Here is a 16,051-nt window from a genome sequence, read left to right on the forward strand (position 1 = left end):
AGGTCCCTTCCAACCCCTGACATGCTGGGATTCTGTGAGGTGCCGGCAGCAGACACGGTGCACCGCCGGACGCTGGTCCCGGTGTGCCCGGTGTCCTTGTCCGCTGTGCTGGGGTGACAGGGGCAGCACCCGCACCCGCGGCCGGCGGGGCTGGGGGAGCCGGGCCGAGGGCTCGTCCTCCCGGCCGCAGCCCTGAGCCGCGGGGCTCTCTCAGCAGCCGCCTCCGCTGAGGGCCGGGACCGGGCACCGGGACCGTGAGAGGAGCCGCTGCTCTCGGCCCAGAGCCGGCCGGCTCCGGGGCTCCGCTCCCCAGCGCCCGGGCCCCGGCACAGGGGGAGGCCGGTGCGGGGCCGGTGATGATCCCGGGCCCGCCACTGCCGCCGCCCGCCGGCCCGGCCGCCGCCGCCCCCTTCCCTGCGCGGCCCGTGTGCCGGCGGCCCAGCCGGGCCCCGCCTCGCCGCGCTCGCCAGGAGGGGCGGGGGCTGTGGAGCGACGGCAGCGAGCAGGCAGGCGCGGAGCTGCCCTTCCATAGGAGCCGCCATTAGCGCTGGGACCCGGTGACAGGGTCTCGGCGGCGGCGGCCGGCGCGGCGCGGGGAGCGGAGCAGCCGGGGTGGGTCCCCGTTTGATGGATCCCCGGATCGCCTGGTTCCAGCCAGAGCAGCTCGGCCCCTCGAACCGCCTGTGGATGCAGATCTGGGAGACCACGCAGGGGGTCCGCAACCTCTACTTCCAGCAGCAGCAGCAGCAGCAGCAGCAGGAGCAGCAGCAGCAGAGCGCCCCCGCCGGGGCCGGCCCGGCCTCCCCGCCCGGCATGTACCGCGCCCCCCGCGCCGACCCCCAGCCCGACTTCCTGCCGCTCGAGAGCGCCAACAACCAGCACAACCGCAGCCACCGCCAGGCCTCGCCGCCCCCGGGGGCCGCCGCCTGGGCCCGGCCCGCGCGGGGGGGCCCGCCCGCCGCCGCCGCCGCGGCCGCCAGCAACAAGAGGAAGCGCGACAACAAGGCCAGCACCTTCGGGCTCAACTACAGCCTGCTGCTGGGCAGCCCCGGCCAGGGCCGGGCCCCCGCCCTGGGGGACGAGCCGGCCGCCCGGGCCCAGGCCGGCCTGGCCGAGCCGCTCTACACCGGCACCCCCTGGAAGAAGAGGAACTACAGCCAGGGAGTCGTGGGGTGAGCGGCCGCGGGCCGGGCCGGGTGGGCGAGGGGGCAGCGGCAGCGCCGGGCCTGGCCCCGGCCCGGCCTCCGGAGTAGGCGGGGGCGCAGGCCCTGCCCGCCCCGGGGCCAGCGCGGGGAGCGGGGCCGGGCGGCGGGACCGGGGCGGCCGCCGAGCCGCGGCGGGGGCCGCTGGGCCGCGGCAGCTGAGGCGGGGCGCGGCGCAGGCCCGGGGCCGGGGCAGCGGGGCGGTGTGCGCCGGGCTGCCCGGCTGTCAGCGCGGAGCGGCCTGCGGCGGGGCAGCCCCTCGGCGCTCTCCCGGGCCGGGGCGCGGCTCCCCGGGCAGGGGCAGCGCAGCCGTGCGGCGGCGGCCGCCCGGGGGCTCCTCGCCGCCCCGCCGCTGTCACCGCCCTGCCCGTGGGGCGTGTTCCCCCCTGTTCGCCGGCCCCGCGGGCTCGTGTCGCTGCTGGGCTGTCTGGCAGCGCCGCTGCTCCTCTCGGGCAGCGCGGCCGCGGTGGCTCGGCGGGCAGGGCGGGCGGGACGGCGGGGCCGTGCTGCGGGGGGGACCAGTGCAGGAACTACACCTTTGAAACACTAATAATCCGCTCCTTTAAGAGAAGGCGCCTGGGCTGCGTAGGTACGCGGGGAGCGCGTTTTCCGAGACCTGACAGAAGGTGTGCGTGTGTGCGGGCACCCGCTCTCCGGAATAAACTTGTGCGCATCTACAGAGCGTTATGGATTTCAGTATGGGATTATTAATGGTTTTCATGGCTCTGTGGCTGTGGAATGCATGTGCTGATCTGAGTGTTTTGTGCATGGTGTTTTTGCGTTAGCTTAGGTCCCAGCGGCTTGTGTTGCACCAGCCCGCAGAGATCGAGGGCAGGCAAACGTGGCTTCTGTTTACCTGACAGCTGTTTTGAGCCCTTTCTCCCTCCTTTTTCTACATACAGGGCTGGCCTTTGGTATGAGTGATGCCCTGGATAAAAGCCATTCGGTAACTTCTGCTTCTTTTTTTTTTAAGTTCACGCTTTTCAAAATCCAAGCTTCTCCTTGATTCATGCCATCCCCGTGCTCCCCGTGGCAGGAGCACGTTGGCGTGTGTTTGACCTGTTCCGTGTGGAGGGCTGGTGCGGTGTGTGCAGGTGTAATTCCCTTTCCACCCTGCTCGTTTACAAGCAGGTCTGGCCCGCTTCCAGGGTTCGGGTGGCGGAGGTGTATGGTGACAGGCCAAGGCCCAGAAGAGCTCAGTTTAGAAATCAGGAATGATTTGGGTGCGTCAGTTTTGGTGTTCCCAGCTTGTATCTAAGGGCCTCTCCCCACTGGAAAGCGTTGACCTCTTGGCCTTCTGAAACTGCAGTTCTGTAAGATTTCTCAAAATTACCATTCAAATTTGCTGGTTGCCTTGGAAGGCAGACTTTACCACCTCTGGCTCCCTGTTTTCTTGCCAGCTCCTGTGTTACCTTTGCTGCTGGGGTTATAATAATTCATAAAATGACACTGCAGAAGTGTGCTATTTTAAGTTCTGTAGCCACTATACATTGGAACCTTCCATAACTTCCTTCACACAACTTAAGAGTAATGTGTGCAGCACGTACCAAGTACTGAATTTTCCTGAGTTAGTTTTTGGACACTGTTTTTCTTGTTGAGGAACATTATTAGAAGTGCTTTTCTGTCTTGTAAATCCATAAACCTTTTCTCTGCGTTGAAGATATAGGGCTGGGGAGTGGGAAGGGGCAAGCTTCAGCAAGAGCTTAATAATAATAGAGGGGGAAAAGGGCGAGCTTCAGCAAGAGATTAATAATAATCATGATAATAATAATAAAGGGGGAAAAGGGTGAGCTTCAGCAAGAGGTTAATAATAATAGCAACTGTACCAAAGTATTCTGTTGATAGAGTAGAATTTTGGTTGAATAGGTTTCAAACTCGAAAAGTACTCATATGTTGGTGTACATTTGGCTTGGCTGTCTAGTTTGTGGCATATATTTACACGATGTGGAGGTTCTGTTTTAGCTGTTTCCTTTGTTCAAAGCAGAATGTCTCTAAGATACACCCCTACGTTGCTTTTCCTAAATTATAGAAGTGAGCGGTGCTTGCTTCTAAAAAGCTATTTATTCCAAAGGTATTTAGAGGCAGTTGGCTGACAAATCTTGAATGAGAAATTGTGAAAACAATTTCTAAAAGCGTTGAAGCCTCTTAGGAAAGCCTGGGAAATCCTTAGTTCTTGTCGAGTTCAGCGAGGCTGCCTGGTGTGCACTGAGGTGCTGCCGTCACCCTGTATACAAGTTTCTTTTTAATAACTCTGTTGTAGGGCATCTGTCCTGGGCCTCATGACATGGGACAGGAGTGATGGATAGAGGGGTTTGTAACCTAGCAAATGAGGTTGTTGCTAATGTAAATATTTTAAATTAAATATTTCCAGCATGAATTCCCAAATTTGTGTTGACTAGTTCTAACAGTCATTGGGGAACAAACTACCTGCACGTCTATTGCAGCATTACTTGCACCTGAGCATTACGGGTACATATATTATACCTTGTACCTATAGCACTAAAGGCATCTTTTTCTTCCCTTATTGTTTTGATACAAAATATATTAAAGGTTCTCTATATACCATCCTGTATTTTTTTTCAGTTTAAATGGTGAGTCTTTTGAACACGACAGTGCTGTAGAACAGTCCCATTTTCAGACAGATCAGGCCTGGCTTGCTGGCAAACCCAACTGAAAGCTGACCTGTGGCATTTATATTCCAGTGCGAGGATGTCACTGTGTGTACGGCTCTGCAAAACCAGCTCTGAATACGCAATTATATTGATCAGCTGTCCGGAAAAACAGTCCGATAATTTTTAGCTAGTAGGACAGTTTATGTAAACACATAACAGCACGTAAGTAGCTGTCTGAAGATTTAGGTAAGATAAACGTGTTGAAATAGGAGAGATTGTGGTTAAAAACTAAGCTTCTCTTCGGTCAAATCTTGGAGGTTTTTCTTTTTGTGGTTTTTATTTTGATTGAGAAACATACTTTCCTACTTATTGCTATTTATACATGCAAAGAGATAACCAGATCATAAAAAATAACCCACAGCAGTATATTTTCTTTTCAATTTTAGGATAGATTTCTTACAAAGTACGCACAATATTTGCCACCATCCACCAACACTGAAATACTGACATTCAACATGTGGCCAGTTTTCACTTCCACAGCATTAACAGTGCTATTGTGTATCTCATATTCTGGCTTATCTTTAATATTTTTCACATATTCTAAGTTTTCAGACTTGCAGCTCTATTAATGCTATAGATGTTTCCATCACAGTTACTCTACCATGTTCTGGCACTCTTAAGTTTGTGACAACAGCAGTTGTCTGGTGCTGCCGGCACCAGATGGGTTCAGCTGGCGTTACCTTTGTCCTCTGGGGACTTTGTCAATGGACACTAGTGCTAAAACCAAAAGATAACACAGAAAATGAATTAAAGGTTTTGCAGCATGTCTATAGTGTTACTGTTGACTTAACAGATAATGTACCTTTAAAGAGTTTAATTGGATTTGCCTGGACAGGGTATTTAGCAAAACTCAAGGATGTAGAAGGATGGGTGGATTGGGGTTTTGGAGGGGATGTTCTGTGTGTGTCCTGAGGGCAACAGTAAGTAATGTTAGTAGTGTCACAATTAAAAAAGGAAGAAAAAGCACTTGGGATACTGGAATGGCTGTTTTACAGCTTTCCCTGAGTTTAGGTTGAGCCTGACTAGAAGGTGACACATGAACTGCTTAAGTCAGAAGCCTTAAGCGTAGCATAACCCCAAAATAAAGGCTTGCATGTAAGTTCAACGGGTCTTTTCGTAGGTTTCTGTGATTCTTGTACCAAAGGAAAGAGTCTGGTTTGTACGCAGTTCCCAGGTAGGAGATGTGGATTTGGGGACTGTAGGGTCCTGCTTAGTTTGCACAGGAATCTGGAGCCAAAACCCAATTAGTGTGTGAGTTTGGGGAGGGAAATCTGTCGTGTGTGCCCCTGAGGAGGAACCTTGGTTAGATAGAAACCGGCGCATTTGGGAATACTGAGTGCACACTGCTTTGAAGTGCTGATGGACGCCGTGCCGCGAACCGGGGGAGCCCTGTGGCAGGGACGTGCAGACACTCCGGGGCTGCCACGTTGGTTGGCACAGAACTGAGCAAGCTCCAGCTTACTTGTTTTAAGGGTTCCCAGCATGTTGCCCAAGATTACAGAGGGTACCATGAAATAAAATCATAACTACTTTAGGAAGAAAACAGCTTAAAGCCCTATGCCTTTGCTACCTAAATTGTACTATGATTTTTTTTTTCATGTGAAGTTTGTCAGCTTCTCAAGTCTTTTAATCTCTTTTTTGAAGGAAGCTAATGAGGGGGGTGCAAGCTCATTCTGCACAGGTTTTGAGCTGGCCGGGGTAACGCAGCTGTGTGCCCGAGATAACCCACCCTGGGTCTCTTTGGCTCGTGTTTGCCCCAGCCCTTGCATGGTGTCAGCCACAGGAGCCATTTCCATGTGGGCTGGAGCATGGACAGTGTGGTGTGAGCACGCAGGTACGTGTTCTGCAGCAAAACGTCGAGCCAGGCTGAACGCCTGCCTTAGGGAAATAGGATAAAATCCTAATCAATTGCGGTGGTTTTTATCATGTACTCTTTAGTGCTTAAATCCAACGCATGGGTGGTGCTTGATTTGCTGTTGCATTACTCGATATAGATTCTTCACAGAAGCGAAGCAAGCACTTCTGTGCACAGACTTCTGATTTCTGGTGAAACAACAACGAGGTGTGTGCACGACTTCTTAATATATCTTCTATTAGAGTCGTTGCGTGTGGTTTGGATTTAGAGAAGATGTACGTTAAAATTCACCGTGCACATCATGCGTGAAAATGAATTATTCAGGAAAAATTCATAGGTGCAAATCTGTTTGCTTCCTGCGAACACCTCTCAGAACAGCACTCTGCTCGCTGCCTACGTGAGCTGTAAGGTGGAGGCGCAGGGATGTGACCGGAGTGCAGATCCTTCCCTGGGATCCGTCTGAGAAGATGCAGCGTCGCTCCCGGTCTGGTCCTGAGTCACGGCACGGCGCGGGCTGGCAGCGCCTTGCGCGGCTCTGGAGCCGCCGCTCGGCTGCGATTTACGGAAGCGAAATGGGATCTTTCCCCACAGCCTCCTGGAGTGAGAAATCGCTGCTTGCGGAGGGGCTGTGAGAGAAACAGCTTTACTAGCGGGTGAAGATGTTGGACTGAAGGCAGTTTGAGGAAACCTTTAGGAAGTGTACTGTAAATATTGTATAACAGTATTGTTTGAGCTTGCAGGGTTTTGGAATGGTGCCAATATTTTGGCATGTTTTGTTGAAATGCTTTAGGGAGGACTGGTTTCTACACATACAAGGAAGGAGCGTGTGAATGTGTTCTTGTAAACTGTTTTGTTTTCTCCAGTTCTTATCTTCTGCTTGGGACTGGGACACCTATTTACCTTGGAGTGGCTATATAAGGAACAGAAGTTTGGCGGACTTTTTTTGGTAGATAGAGATGTCTATATTAAGTAATAGGAAGAGTATGTCGTTCCCTCTCGTGTGCTTGCTGATTCCCAAGAGCCGATATGTGCTTTCTGTAGCAAGTATGCATTTGAAAAATGAGGATCTGCTCACCCTGGATCTTTATCAGTATTATATTAAACCATGTTGGGGTTCTAGTTCTTATTTTTTAATTGGCAAACTGTTAGTATAAGATCAGGTTTAGGAAGTCTGAGATAATGTTGATCCTCAGGAATGCAAATAGATGGAGATGCTTATCGTGAAAGCATATTGTTGCTTTTTTCTTCTTTTCCCTTATTATTTATTTGTTTAAATTATTATTATTATTATTATCCATCTTGCTGTTATACTTTGTTCCTGGGCAGTTGCTATTCACTTATTTAAAACTGGACTGCAAGGTCCGTTTCTTACTTTGGGAATTCACAGAACTTGCAAATGCAGTTTCGAGAAGTTCTTTACATAACCTTATTATCAAAGTAGGCAATAACATTAAATACTTCACATTTCTTTTTATTGACTGGGTAATATGGTGATTCAGAATGCATTTCTCATAATGGGGTGTGTGATCCCAGAATAACGTCTGTGCCAAAATTGGAGGTGCGCTGCCGTGCTGGATGTGGCGCTGGCAGCAGCAGAATGCGGCCCAGAGCCAGCTCAGGTGTGTGCAGAGCTGGGCGATGTAGCGATGTAACCAGGGACAATCCTGCATAATGCATGTTAGAGGCAAATAAATGCTATTGCCGTTCCTAGTAAGCAGTTGCCATGCTCATTCATTATTTGAGCATGCTGGGGTTTCTTAAATTGTGAGCGTTTGTCTTCTGGAATTATCTAGTTGGCTGAGCCGCCAAAGAGCGCTGAAGATGTCAATCATGTTTTAATATTGTTTTCTGTCCCTTTGTCTATAAATTTGGGATAAAGAAAATATTCCTGTAAGCAAGAAAAAGAGAGGAAAACTAGTGAACTGGATGCAGGCTTCAGATATTTTTCCTAGGCTGCAGGTAGCTTTACAGAAGAAGCAATTTGAACTTTAATCATTTTGGAACTTTAACCTACAATAGATAACGCAGCATGAATTTTTTCCAGGAGTACTATGAACTTATGATGTCAAAGCAGGAGATAGATGTGGAGCAAGGCAGCAGAACTCTTGTTTGTAAGTTTGTACAAAAGCCTCTCCTCCGGATCCCTGGAGCCTGTCTAAATCTTTTCAGTAACTTTGTAGTGGTGATACTCATGTGTTGTATCATAATAATGCAAATAATGTACTAGTATTGCTGCATTCAGTATAGATCTTTTGCTACTAGCTGTTCCTAATGGTTATCTTTCTGACCCTTGAAGTGGTTCGGGGACGTGGGGCTCGGAGGGTTCGGGGACGTGGGGCTCGGAGGGCTCGGGGACGTGGGGCTCGGAGGGCTCGGGGACGTGGGGCTCGGAGGGTTCGGGGACGTGGGGCTCGGTGGCTTCGGGGACGTGGGGCTCGGTGGCTTCGGGGACGTGGGGCTCGGGGGCTTCGGGGACGTGGGGCTCGGGGGCTTCAGGGACGTGGAGCTCAGAGGGTTCGGGATGCAGAGCTCTGGGGTAGACGGCAGGTAGGAGGCAGCTGCCCCAGGGCGGTTCCAGCACATCAGCTCAGTGTGAGCTGTATGACTGGGTGTGACGATGTCTTATGCTGGTACATCAGCAACATCTGTTAATTTTCTTCCTCCCGTGGTGACAATTAAGGTTATTTGGCAGCCCTCATTCCAGATCAGCCTCTCTGACAGTCTTATAATGTCTTCCATGGCGTGAGAACTGCATCTGCATTATTCAAAAGCGATGTGCAGCTAAAGAGGCACAGTTCCTTGAGAGGGCTTTACAGTGTGGAATTCTCCATCACCATGCTGTATCGCATGCATCTTCCAGGGGTTTTTGCATTGCATTTTACAGGGTTTTTACTGGAAAACAATGGTAGCAGAGTCTCAAATAAGCAGAAGCTTAAGATCAAAGTGTCTGTGCATTTCCACTCTTCCATCTTGTCGGCATGATTTATTAGGGGGGAAATAGCCAATATTTTATTGAAAATGTGGTTAGACACCATGGAGAAAATAATGTTGTGATTCTGCTAGTCATGGGATATAACAGCAGGTAAATGGAAGCATTCAAGTCCTTTGGAAACGTCCGAATTGGGAAGATGAGGGTAGTAGAAGAAGAGATGTGTGGGTGAGTAGGAACATTGGCTCATTGTCTACATTCGGTGTAGACTTCCAGGTAGATTTAAGTACACACGTGTAAAGTGTCAAATGCTTTCTCAAAATTACTTTGTTTATGGACTCAATAAAATGTGAAAGAACTTGCATTAACCTGTCACAAATATCAAGTATAGATAAGCCCTTCATAAAATGTCATGTTGCAGTTAGAGTAAGAATGCTACTGAAATACAACATGCAGGAATATGTTCCTGTAGCCCGATGACTAAGATGTTGATTTTACTGTTATGTGTCAGTGTGTAGTCTGAATATAACGAGGCCTTAATCAAAGCTTGTTGGCCTTACCTGCCCTCTTGATGTTGTGAGTGATCTGCACTGAGGAAGTGTGATAACATGACTGTCTCATTTTCCTAAGTTTCTGTCTCACGGTGTTAATTTTAAAGCTATTCACTTTCTCTGTTACTTTAGGAACAGATGATGTTTTCTTGTGTATTACAAAAAAAACACGAGGCTTTTTAGGTTGTTGTTCTGGCTTTGGGTTTTTTTGTTTCATTTCAAGGGGATTGTTACAGAAAGCACACTTCTTTAGATGCATTTACATCCTCCCCCTTCTCTCTCAGGGAGATTTTGGCGTTAATCTAAAATAAGTATGCGTATCATTTTGGAAAATGGTGTGAAGTTTTGCTCCGGGCCTGCACCTTGCACAGCAGCTTTGTCTCTTAGGTATTCAGAGGTGTTCCTGGCCAGCAAGCTTTCCACAACCAGTAGAGTATTGAGCTCAACACAGTGCCGTGAAGAAGCGTCTTCATCTGAATAATGATTGTGATTGCACATCACACCCTCTTGCATCAATATTGAGCCTGGCTGAAAAAAATAAGGTCCTGATAGTTTATTTTATTTAATTTTTGCTTTGTTAGGTCACGTTCTTCTTCGGTTGGGTGATTCAACTCATGTGCTTGAGGATCTTGCATTTATTTAGCTTTCTAGTTGTGCTTTGGACTCAGCGTCTTACTCTCACTCATCCCTGGGGGTTTTTCGTTGCAGTAATCATACGTGGCAGGTATGAACATTTCCATGTTGATTTTTGCCTCACAGTTCATAATCTGAAGTAAGCGGCTTCTGTACATGCACCTCCGCTCCCAGCATCGGGGGAAGAGAAGTTCTGCCTCATCAAGCTGTTGGATTTCCTCTTATGGGTTAGTTTTTGAGATTAGGCAGAAAGGACGTCCCATGGTTTTTAAACTCAGATTGGCCATGGCACTTAGTGCCATGATCTAATAAATGGACTAGAGTTGGACCAAGGGTTGGACTCGATGATCTCTGAGGTCTTTTCCAACCCAGTCGATTCTGTGATTCTGTGATGTAACTGTCTCGCTTTTATTGTTGTAATTACGTTATACATCAGCTGCAATTGTTTTTGTAGCTGAAATCTATCTAAATTTGGATTAGTGATATTCTGAAGCTGCTCTTGTTACCAGTTGGCCGGATGTGGCAGGGCATACGCAAGCAGTGAAAAATAATGTTTTGGTGGCGGTAAGTAGCAGTGTGAGCTCCCAGCATAACAGCACCTTGGAGCAAACAGAGAATAACTGCGTTATAACAAACCTGCTCTCTGGTTTCTTGTATAACGTGGTATTTGCCTGCAGGCATGAAGGCACCGAGCACTGTTTGCGGGAGCAGTTCAGCTCAGCCTTTGCTCCTTGGGAGCTCCTGCTGCAGCCACGTTCAGCCCAGCTCTTTGTCCCTGCTGTGGATTCTGCGGTTTGCGGAGCGTCCCATGCCTCCCATAGCTGGTCTCTGCGTCTGCTGCTCGCCGACACGTTGGTTTTATCTTCAGATCATTATTGGAATTATTTTGAGAGAGCGGTTTCAGTGAGCTGTGAGATCTTGAGTGGGTTTCTGGGAGCCCCTTGCTCTCTGTTTGCTGCTTTTATCAGAAGACTGTGCACAAATGTGTTAACACAAATTTCTTCTCCTAGAGTGGGCTCCAGCCTTCACCCACATGGTATTAGACCTGGCCCAGTTGTGAGGATTTAACTCTGGAACCATTAGAAGTCCCTTTCTTCACCATGTGCTGATTCTTTTGTCCATATGTCCAAGCAGAGCCCAGTAACTGAGTAGCTGATGAAACCTTTTGTCAGTCATCCTTCAGCGTGTGTTGGTGTCCCTGAATTTTAAGATTTTGGACTCATGGAAAGTATTGTAGTGAGGAGTTTTCTAGACTTGCATTGGTGCATTTCTGACAGATGTACTAGGTGAAGCTTCAAGAAGATAAAAACCATTATTAGATCCACATGGTTAGTCAAAGACCAGCTTCTCCAGATAGTTTGTAGGACAAGACCAGTCACCTGCATTGGAGGAGGAAGCATTTCTTCCAGTTCCTGACACTGAAGCTCTTGAGTGTGCATTTCTGTCACTGGGATAATAGAGGTGACCTCAGGAAACATTCTTCTGTGATCTGCTTAGGCATTGCCCTTTTTCGATGGTTATTGTTGGTAGGTTTTTAGCCCAGAGTGATGAGCAGAGCAAAAGGAGGTTGGTGACGCTCCAAAATGTTTTGCAGGTTGAGTGCTCCTGCTTGGGTCCCATGGTTTTTCTGGTCCCCAGGTATCCTGCCTTGCAAGTGGGGGTATCTGAGTACAACGCAGCAAAGCAGAATATGAATAAATAATTTCTAATATATAGCTTTAAGGGAGCATATTATTGCATCACAAGTCCCAAAATGAATACTCTGTTGTTTAATCTGAACATAGTTCTCTGTGGGCACCCTTACTGTAAAGATTACAAATCATCGATATAAAAAGTTACCTGAAATGTTCCCTGTACCTTGCCATAGTATATGTGACTTTTTCTTCCTCCTCTTGCAAAATGCACCTGCTTCAGTGACTTCTGAGCATTTGGAAGTGAGAGGAGAACTACCTCTGGCATTTGAATTTTGCCTGGATATGACAGCAGCACCTCTACACTTGCATTAGTATCGTAGCAGAGTGTCACCAAAGTGCAGGAACGCGTCTTAAATGGGTGAGAAGCTGGTTCTGAACCTGTGCTAAACAGGTAAGTTGGGTCACTGTCCATTTTGCTTGAAGAGTATGAATTTAACATACAAACTTAAAGTATTGTGGTTTTCATAGTAAGTGCTGGCTTTGAATCTTGTAGTAAGAAGTTTTGAATGCTTCTAGTACAAGGAGATGCGAACAAAGTGATGTGTGGAACATTGAATGTTCCAAAATGCCGTGTAATATTCCCCTCTCAAAAAAAAAAGCCACCCAAACCCATGAATGTTAGAAAATGTTGGAAAGCTTTAGGAATCTGCATTGATTTTCCAGGTGGCATAATGGCACTTCAGATTTAATTTGAAAATGTTCTTATGCTGGAGCTGAAAAGGTATTAACAAACTGCAGCTGTGGCCAGTTGTTTGACTTAATATTTTTGTATTAAATCATTTGAAGTTTGATCTAATGTGTTACTGAAGCAGAAGGATGTAGAGTTTTATTCTGTTCTTGGTTCTTCTGGCTGTTCAGCAGCCAAAAAGCAGGTTTGTGCCCAGATGGAGCGGGGTGGCTGTGCTCTCAGGTGTGTAAGCACTGGCTGCAGGTGGGAACTCAACTTTAAACAGCTTTTTGAGTTGGCATAGAGGGGAATGGCATAAGCCTGGGGTTGTGGTAGCGTTTTTCCTTCCCAGGGACTGGCGTGGGCGTATCTGGGGTGAGCGTTTGAAAGTTTAAATTCACTCTGACAGAAGGAGATGGGAGTTAATGATTGCGTTGCTCTCCTTCCTTTCATTGAACTGATCTTTCAAGTTAAATAATTTATCAAATCATAACAGGAAGAGTATTTGCCAGGAAAGTAGAGGACTTCTCTCCTGTGTCGGAAAAGGCTGTTTTGAGCCCCACACGAGGCTTGCCCGGCTTTGTTCACGCAGTGCCCGAGGTCCGTGGTGCGTTTTTAGCTCCCATCAGAGGTGCAGACGGAGGTCTCTTCCGAGCGCGTTACCCTTGGGAGGTGCAGCTCGGCCGCAGGAGCGTGTTCGTCTCGCCTCTGCCCAGATACTATGTGCTGTCGTTTATTGACAAGTCCCAGAGTGTTTGCTTATGCGATAAAATTTACTACGCTAACGAAATAGTAGCAACATACTAGTGATGTATGAAGAACTGTCCTGATAGCCCAGCTTTGCGGAGATAAACAGGGAGATGCGTTAGCTGACCTGCTGTATCCTCTGCTCTAGTTTAATAGTAACGCCACTTGGGATACGTGCAAAACTGATCTAATACGCTCTTTAACTCCCTTCTACCTGTTGTGCGGGTGCAGAAGGGGTCAGACCTACTCACAAGCCTTGTGGGGGTTCGCTGGCTGGAGCTTTTGTTACGATCCTAATGCAAACCCAAACCTTACTGTGTGACTGGGGAAATTGTGCTAATATAAATTGAGTTACTACTGATACTGAGAGTTACTTTTGCTTCTTGTTAAGCTCTTCTGTAAAAGAAAAATGCATGAAGTGTTGTCTGGTCTTTCTGAATGAGAGCGTTTTAAGCAAGGGCGATTCCCCACTATAGAAAATAGATACCTTTAACTTCTCAGTGGTTGTAGCTGTTCGGAGATTAACCTCAAGCTGTAATTAGAGAATGTATGAAGTGCATGCTAACGGTTGCACTTCCAACTTAAACGCTTTAAAAAATGTATTCCTGTATTTTAAATTATGAGGTTGCAGATTGCACATGTAACTGTTGCAATGGACTAATACTTTTCTACAAGTCAGCTCAAGAAAACCCTTGTGGTAATATTTCACATAGGAGATATTGGAATTAGTGGTTTGTTTCAAGATAATTAGCTGTTGCTAGAGTCAAAGACTTTTTGTTATTATGAAGTAAACCAGCTATTTCCTATCTCTGTTTTCCCTGAACAAAACCTTTCTCTCCTTCATCTTGTTCTTTTGTTAGGACTTTTTCTTTTAGCTCAATTGAGGTAGCAGTTTCTCTTAATATCTTGTTTTCCACTCTATTAGCAAAACACCTGCATCAATTTGGGAGCGCAGAGCCTGGGAGAAGGGCAGGAACAGACTCTCCCAACCCTTGTTTATGGAGGTGGGAAGGAGGGATGATACTGAGATACTTTGCAGGGAAAAATAGAGGGCTGTTCCCACACATGTAGTGATTCAGCTGGATTGTTTTCATGTACAGGAGGATTAAAACAAAAAAAAAGGCAATGGGAAATAAGGGTGCTTCTCAAAATGTTCTTTCAAGTTGGCATTTGATATTTTTGTTGGAACTGCTGTAGAAATCGAGAGCAAGACTCAGTATGTATACGTGTGACTCTGAAAGCCAAGGGATCAGTCACGCCGTTATACTTCAGATTGCTTGTTGATAGGACTCATTTAAGCATCTGATTTATCATTAAAGTTCAGTAGGACTTTTTTCCTCTTAAAAGACAGATTTCTGTAGGAAAAATTCTAGTAGGTGTGGGTGTATCTTACAAGACAAAGCACACACTGCAGTTTATGGACAGACAAAACCTGCTCTATTCGATGTTGTCAGGGAAAGGGAGTGTCTTACATATCGACTAAAGACTATGATGGGGATTTTTAATGAGAAGTAACCTGAATGGGTTTAAAGAAGCTAGCATTCATCTGGACTGAAACAAAGCATCTATACAATAAAAATTAAAAAAAAAAAAAAAAAAGGAAGAAAGAAAAGGCAAAACTTAAAAATATGGAGATAAAGTTTTAAATAACTGAAAAGAACTGCCCACATTGCTGCTTTCTGTGTTTTAATATGTCTCTACTACACTTTGGCTGTTTCCATAAGACAGTGCTATGTTAGTGCTCATTATGACGCATTTAAACAAATAAGTTAATGTTAAATCCAGAACACAAATAAAAAGTGACATTAATTTTAGGGGTTATAGGGAATGGGTGTTTATTGCGGGGAAGAAAGAGGGAGCTATACTCCGTGTTTTCAAATATTTGCACAGGATAGAAGTTTTAGGTTATTGTAATATATGTTTGTCGTCTTTCTTTGCTCCGCAGCATTTAAATAAGTGCGTGGAATCAGCGCACCATAAAGTGTTGAAGTGAACAACTTAACTCCATTCAGAAAAGCGTTTTGAGACTTAGTATCCTGAAAGACATGAGTCCTGAGAACAGGATCTGGGTTCCTGAATCACACCTGGTGAAGGTGGCGGGACGTAACTTGGCCAAATTCGCCTTGCTTGGGGTGATTGCATTAGGATGGTTTAACCCCCGCTGGCAACACAGCCAGGATGGCCACTCACCCCAATAGGGGAGAGAATTGAAAGGGAGAAACTCACATGTTGAGTTAAACACGGTTTAATAAAATATCAAAATAAGATTAATGTATTCTAGTTATAATATATATAAAATGGAAATGAGAATATAAAGTAAAAGGTACTCCGTGCAATTCATCACAGACCACCCTGGTCCCAACAGCCGGTGCCGGGGAAAAGAGGAAAAGGCAGAAAGGCCCCAAGGCCCCTGCAGAACAAGGCCCGGCTAAAACCTCCCGGACGGGACTCGGCTGAAGCAGAGCGGGGCTCTGTCCCCTGGCCCTAAAATCCAGCTTGCCCTAAATACAAAGCCCGGCGCTAATGGCACGGACTGTCCTCGCTGGTCAGGCTGGGTGTCAGTCCGGGTCTGTCTGTCCCACACCTGCGGACTGAGCTCACACAGACCTTGGCTCCCAGACTGCAGCCAAGATAACAGTAACTTCTTATATTCTCTTTGTTTCACCTCAAAACCACTGAAAATGCACTCGAAAAATATTAACTCTGTCCTGGGGTCTGATCTTGTTCTCAAGCTAAATCCAGAGGGTGACTGAGCCAGCTGTGGAAAAGGAAGGTTTCTAACCGCAGGAGGAAAGTTAACTTACTTGGAGTCAATCCAGCAACCTGGTTGCTGTCTAACCTGGGTTGTAACTGAAGGGGCCAGAAATAAGTCCTGTTTGCTGAGCTCTTTGCAAAGTTGACTTCGTCATTTGCATCTTAGGAAAGCGCTTTATACAGTAGATCCCCTCCAGCAGATACCCTGATTTTTAGTGGTGGTTAGTAATCCTATGGCAGTGGAATGCTTGTTTTTTTCTGCATGTGTATTTTTAGGTAAGCTGTGAAAAGATGCTCTGTGAAGCTCAGTTTCAAGTGGGTGAACTGAAGAAAAATGTGTGCGATCA

The 16,051-nt window shown here is 47.2% G+C and overlaps 1 protein-coding gene across 1 annotated transcript in view; it reads left to right on the top strand.

Moving 5' to 3' along the window:
- The first annotated feature begins 481 nt into the window (after positions 1–481).
- Positions 482–16,051, top strand: part of TENT4B (terminal nucleotidyltransferase 4B) — a 40,383-nt gene continuing 24,813 nt past the window's right edge. Inside the window, exon 1 of the mRNA XM_082062695.1 lies at positions 482–1,172. Coding sequence (XP_081918821.1) covers positions 628–1,172 — 545 coding nt within the window. The 5' untranslated portion in view covers positions 482–627. The remainder of the gene's footprint in view (positions 1,173–16,051) is intronic.

This window comes from Streptopelia decaocto, assembly GCF_964273445.1.
Source record: "Streptopelia decaocto genome assembly, chromosome: 11".
NCBI lineage: Eukaryota > Metazoa > Chordata > Aves > Columbiformes > Columbidae > Streptopelia > Streptopelia decaocto.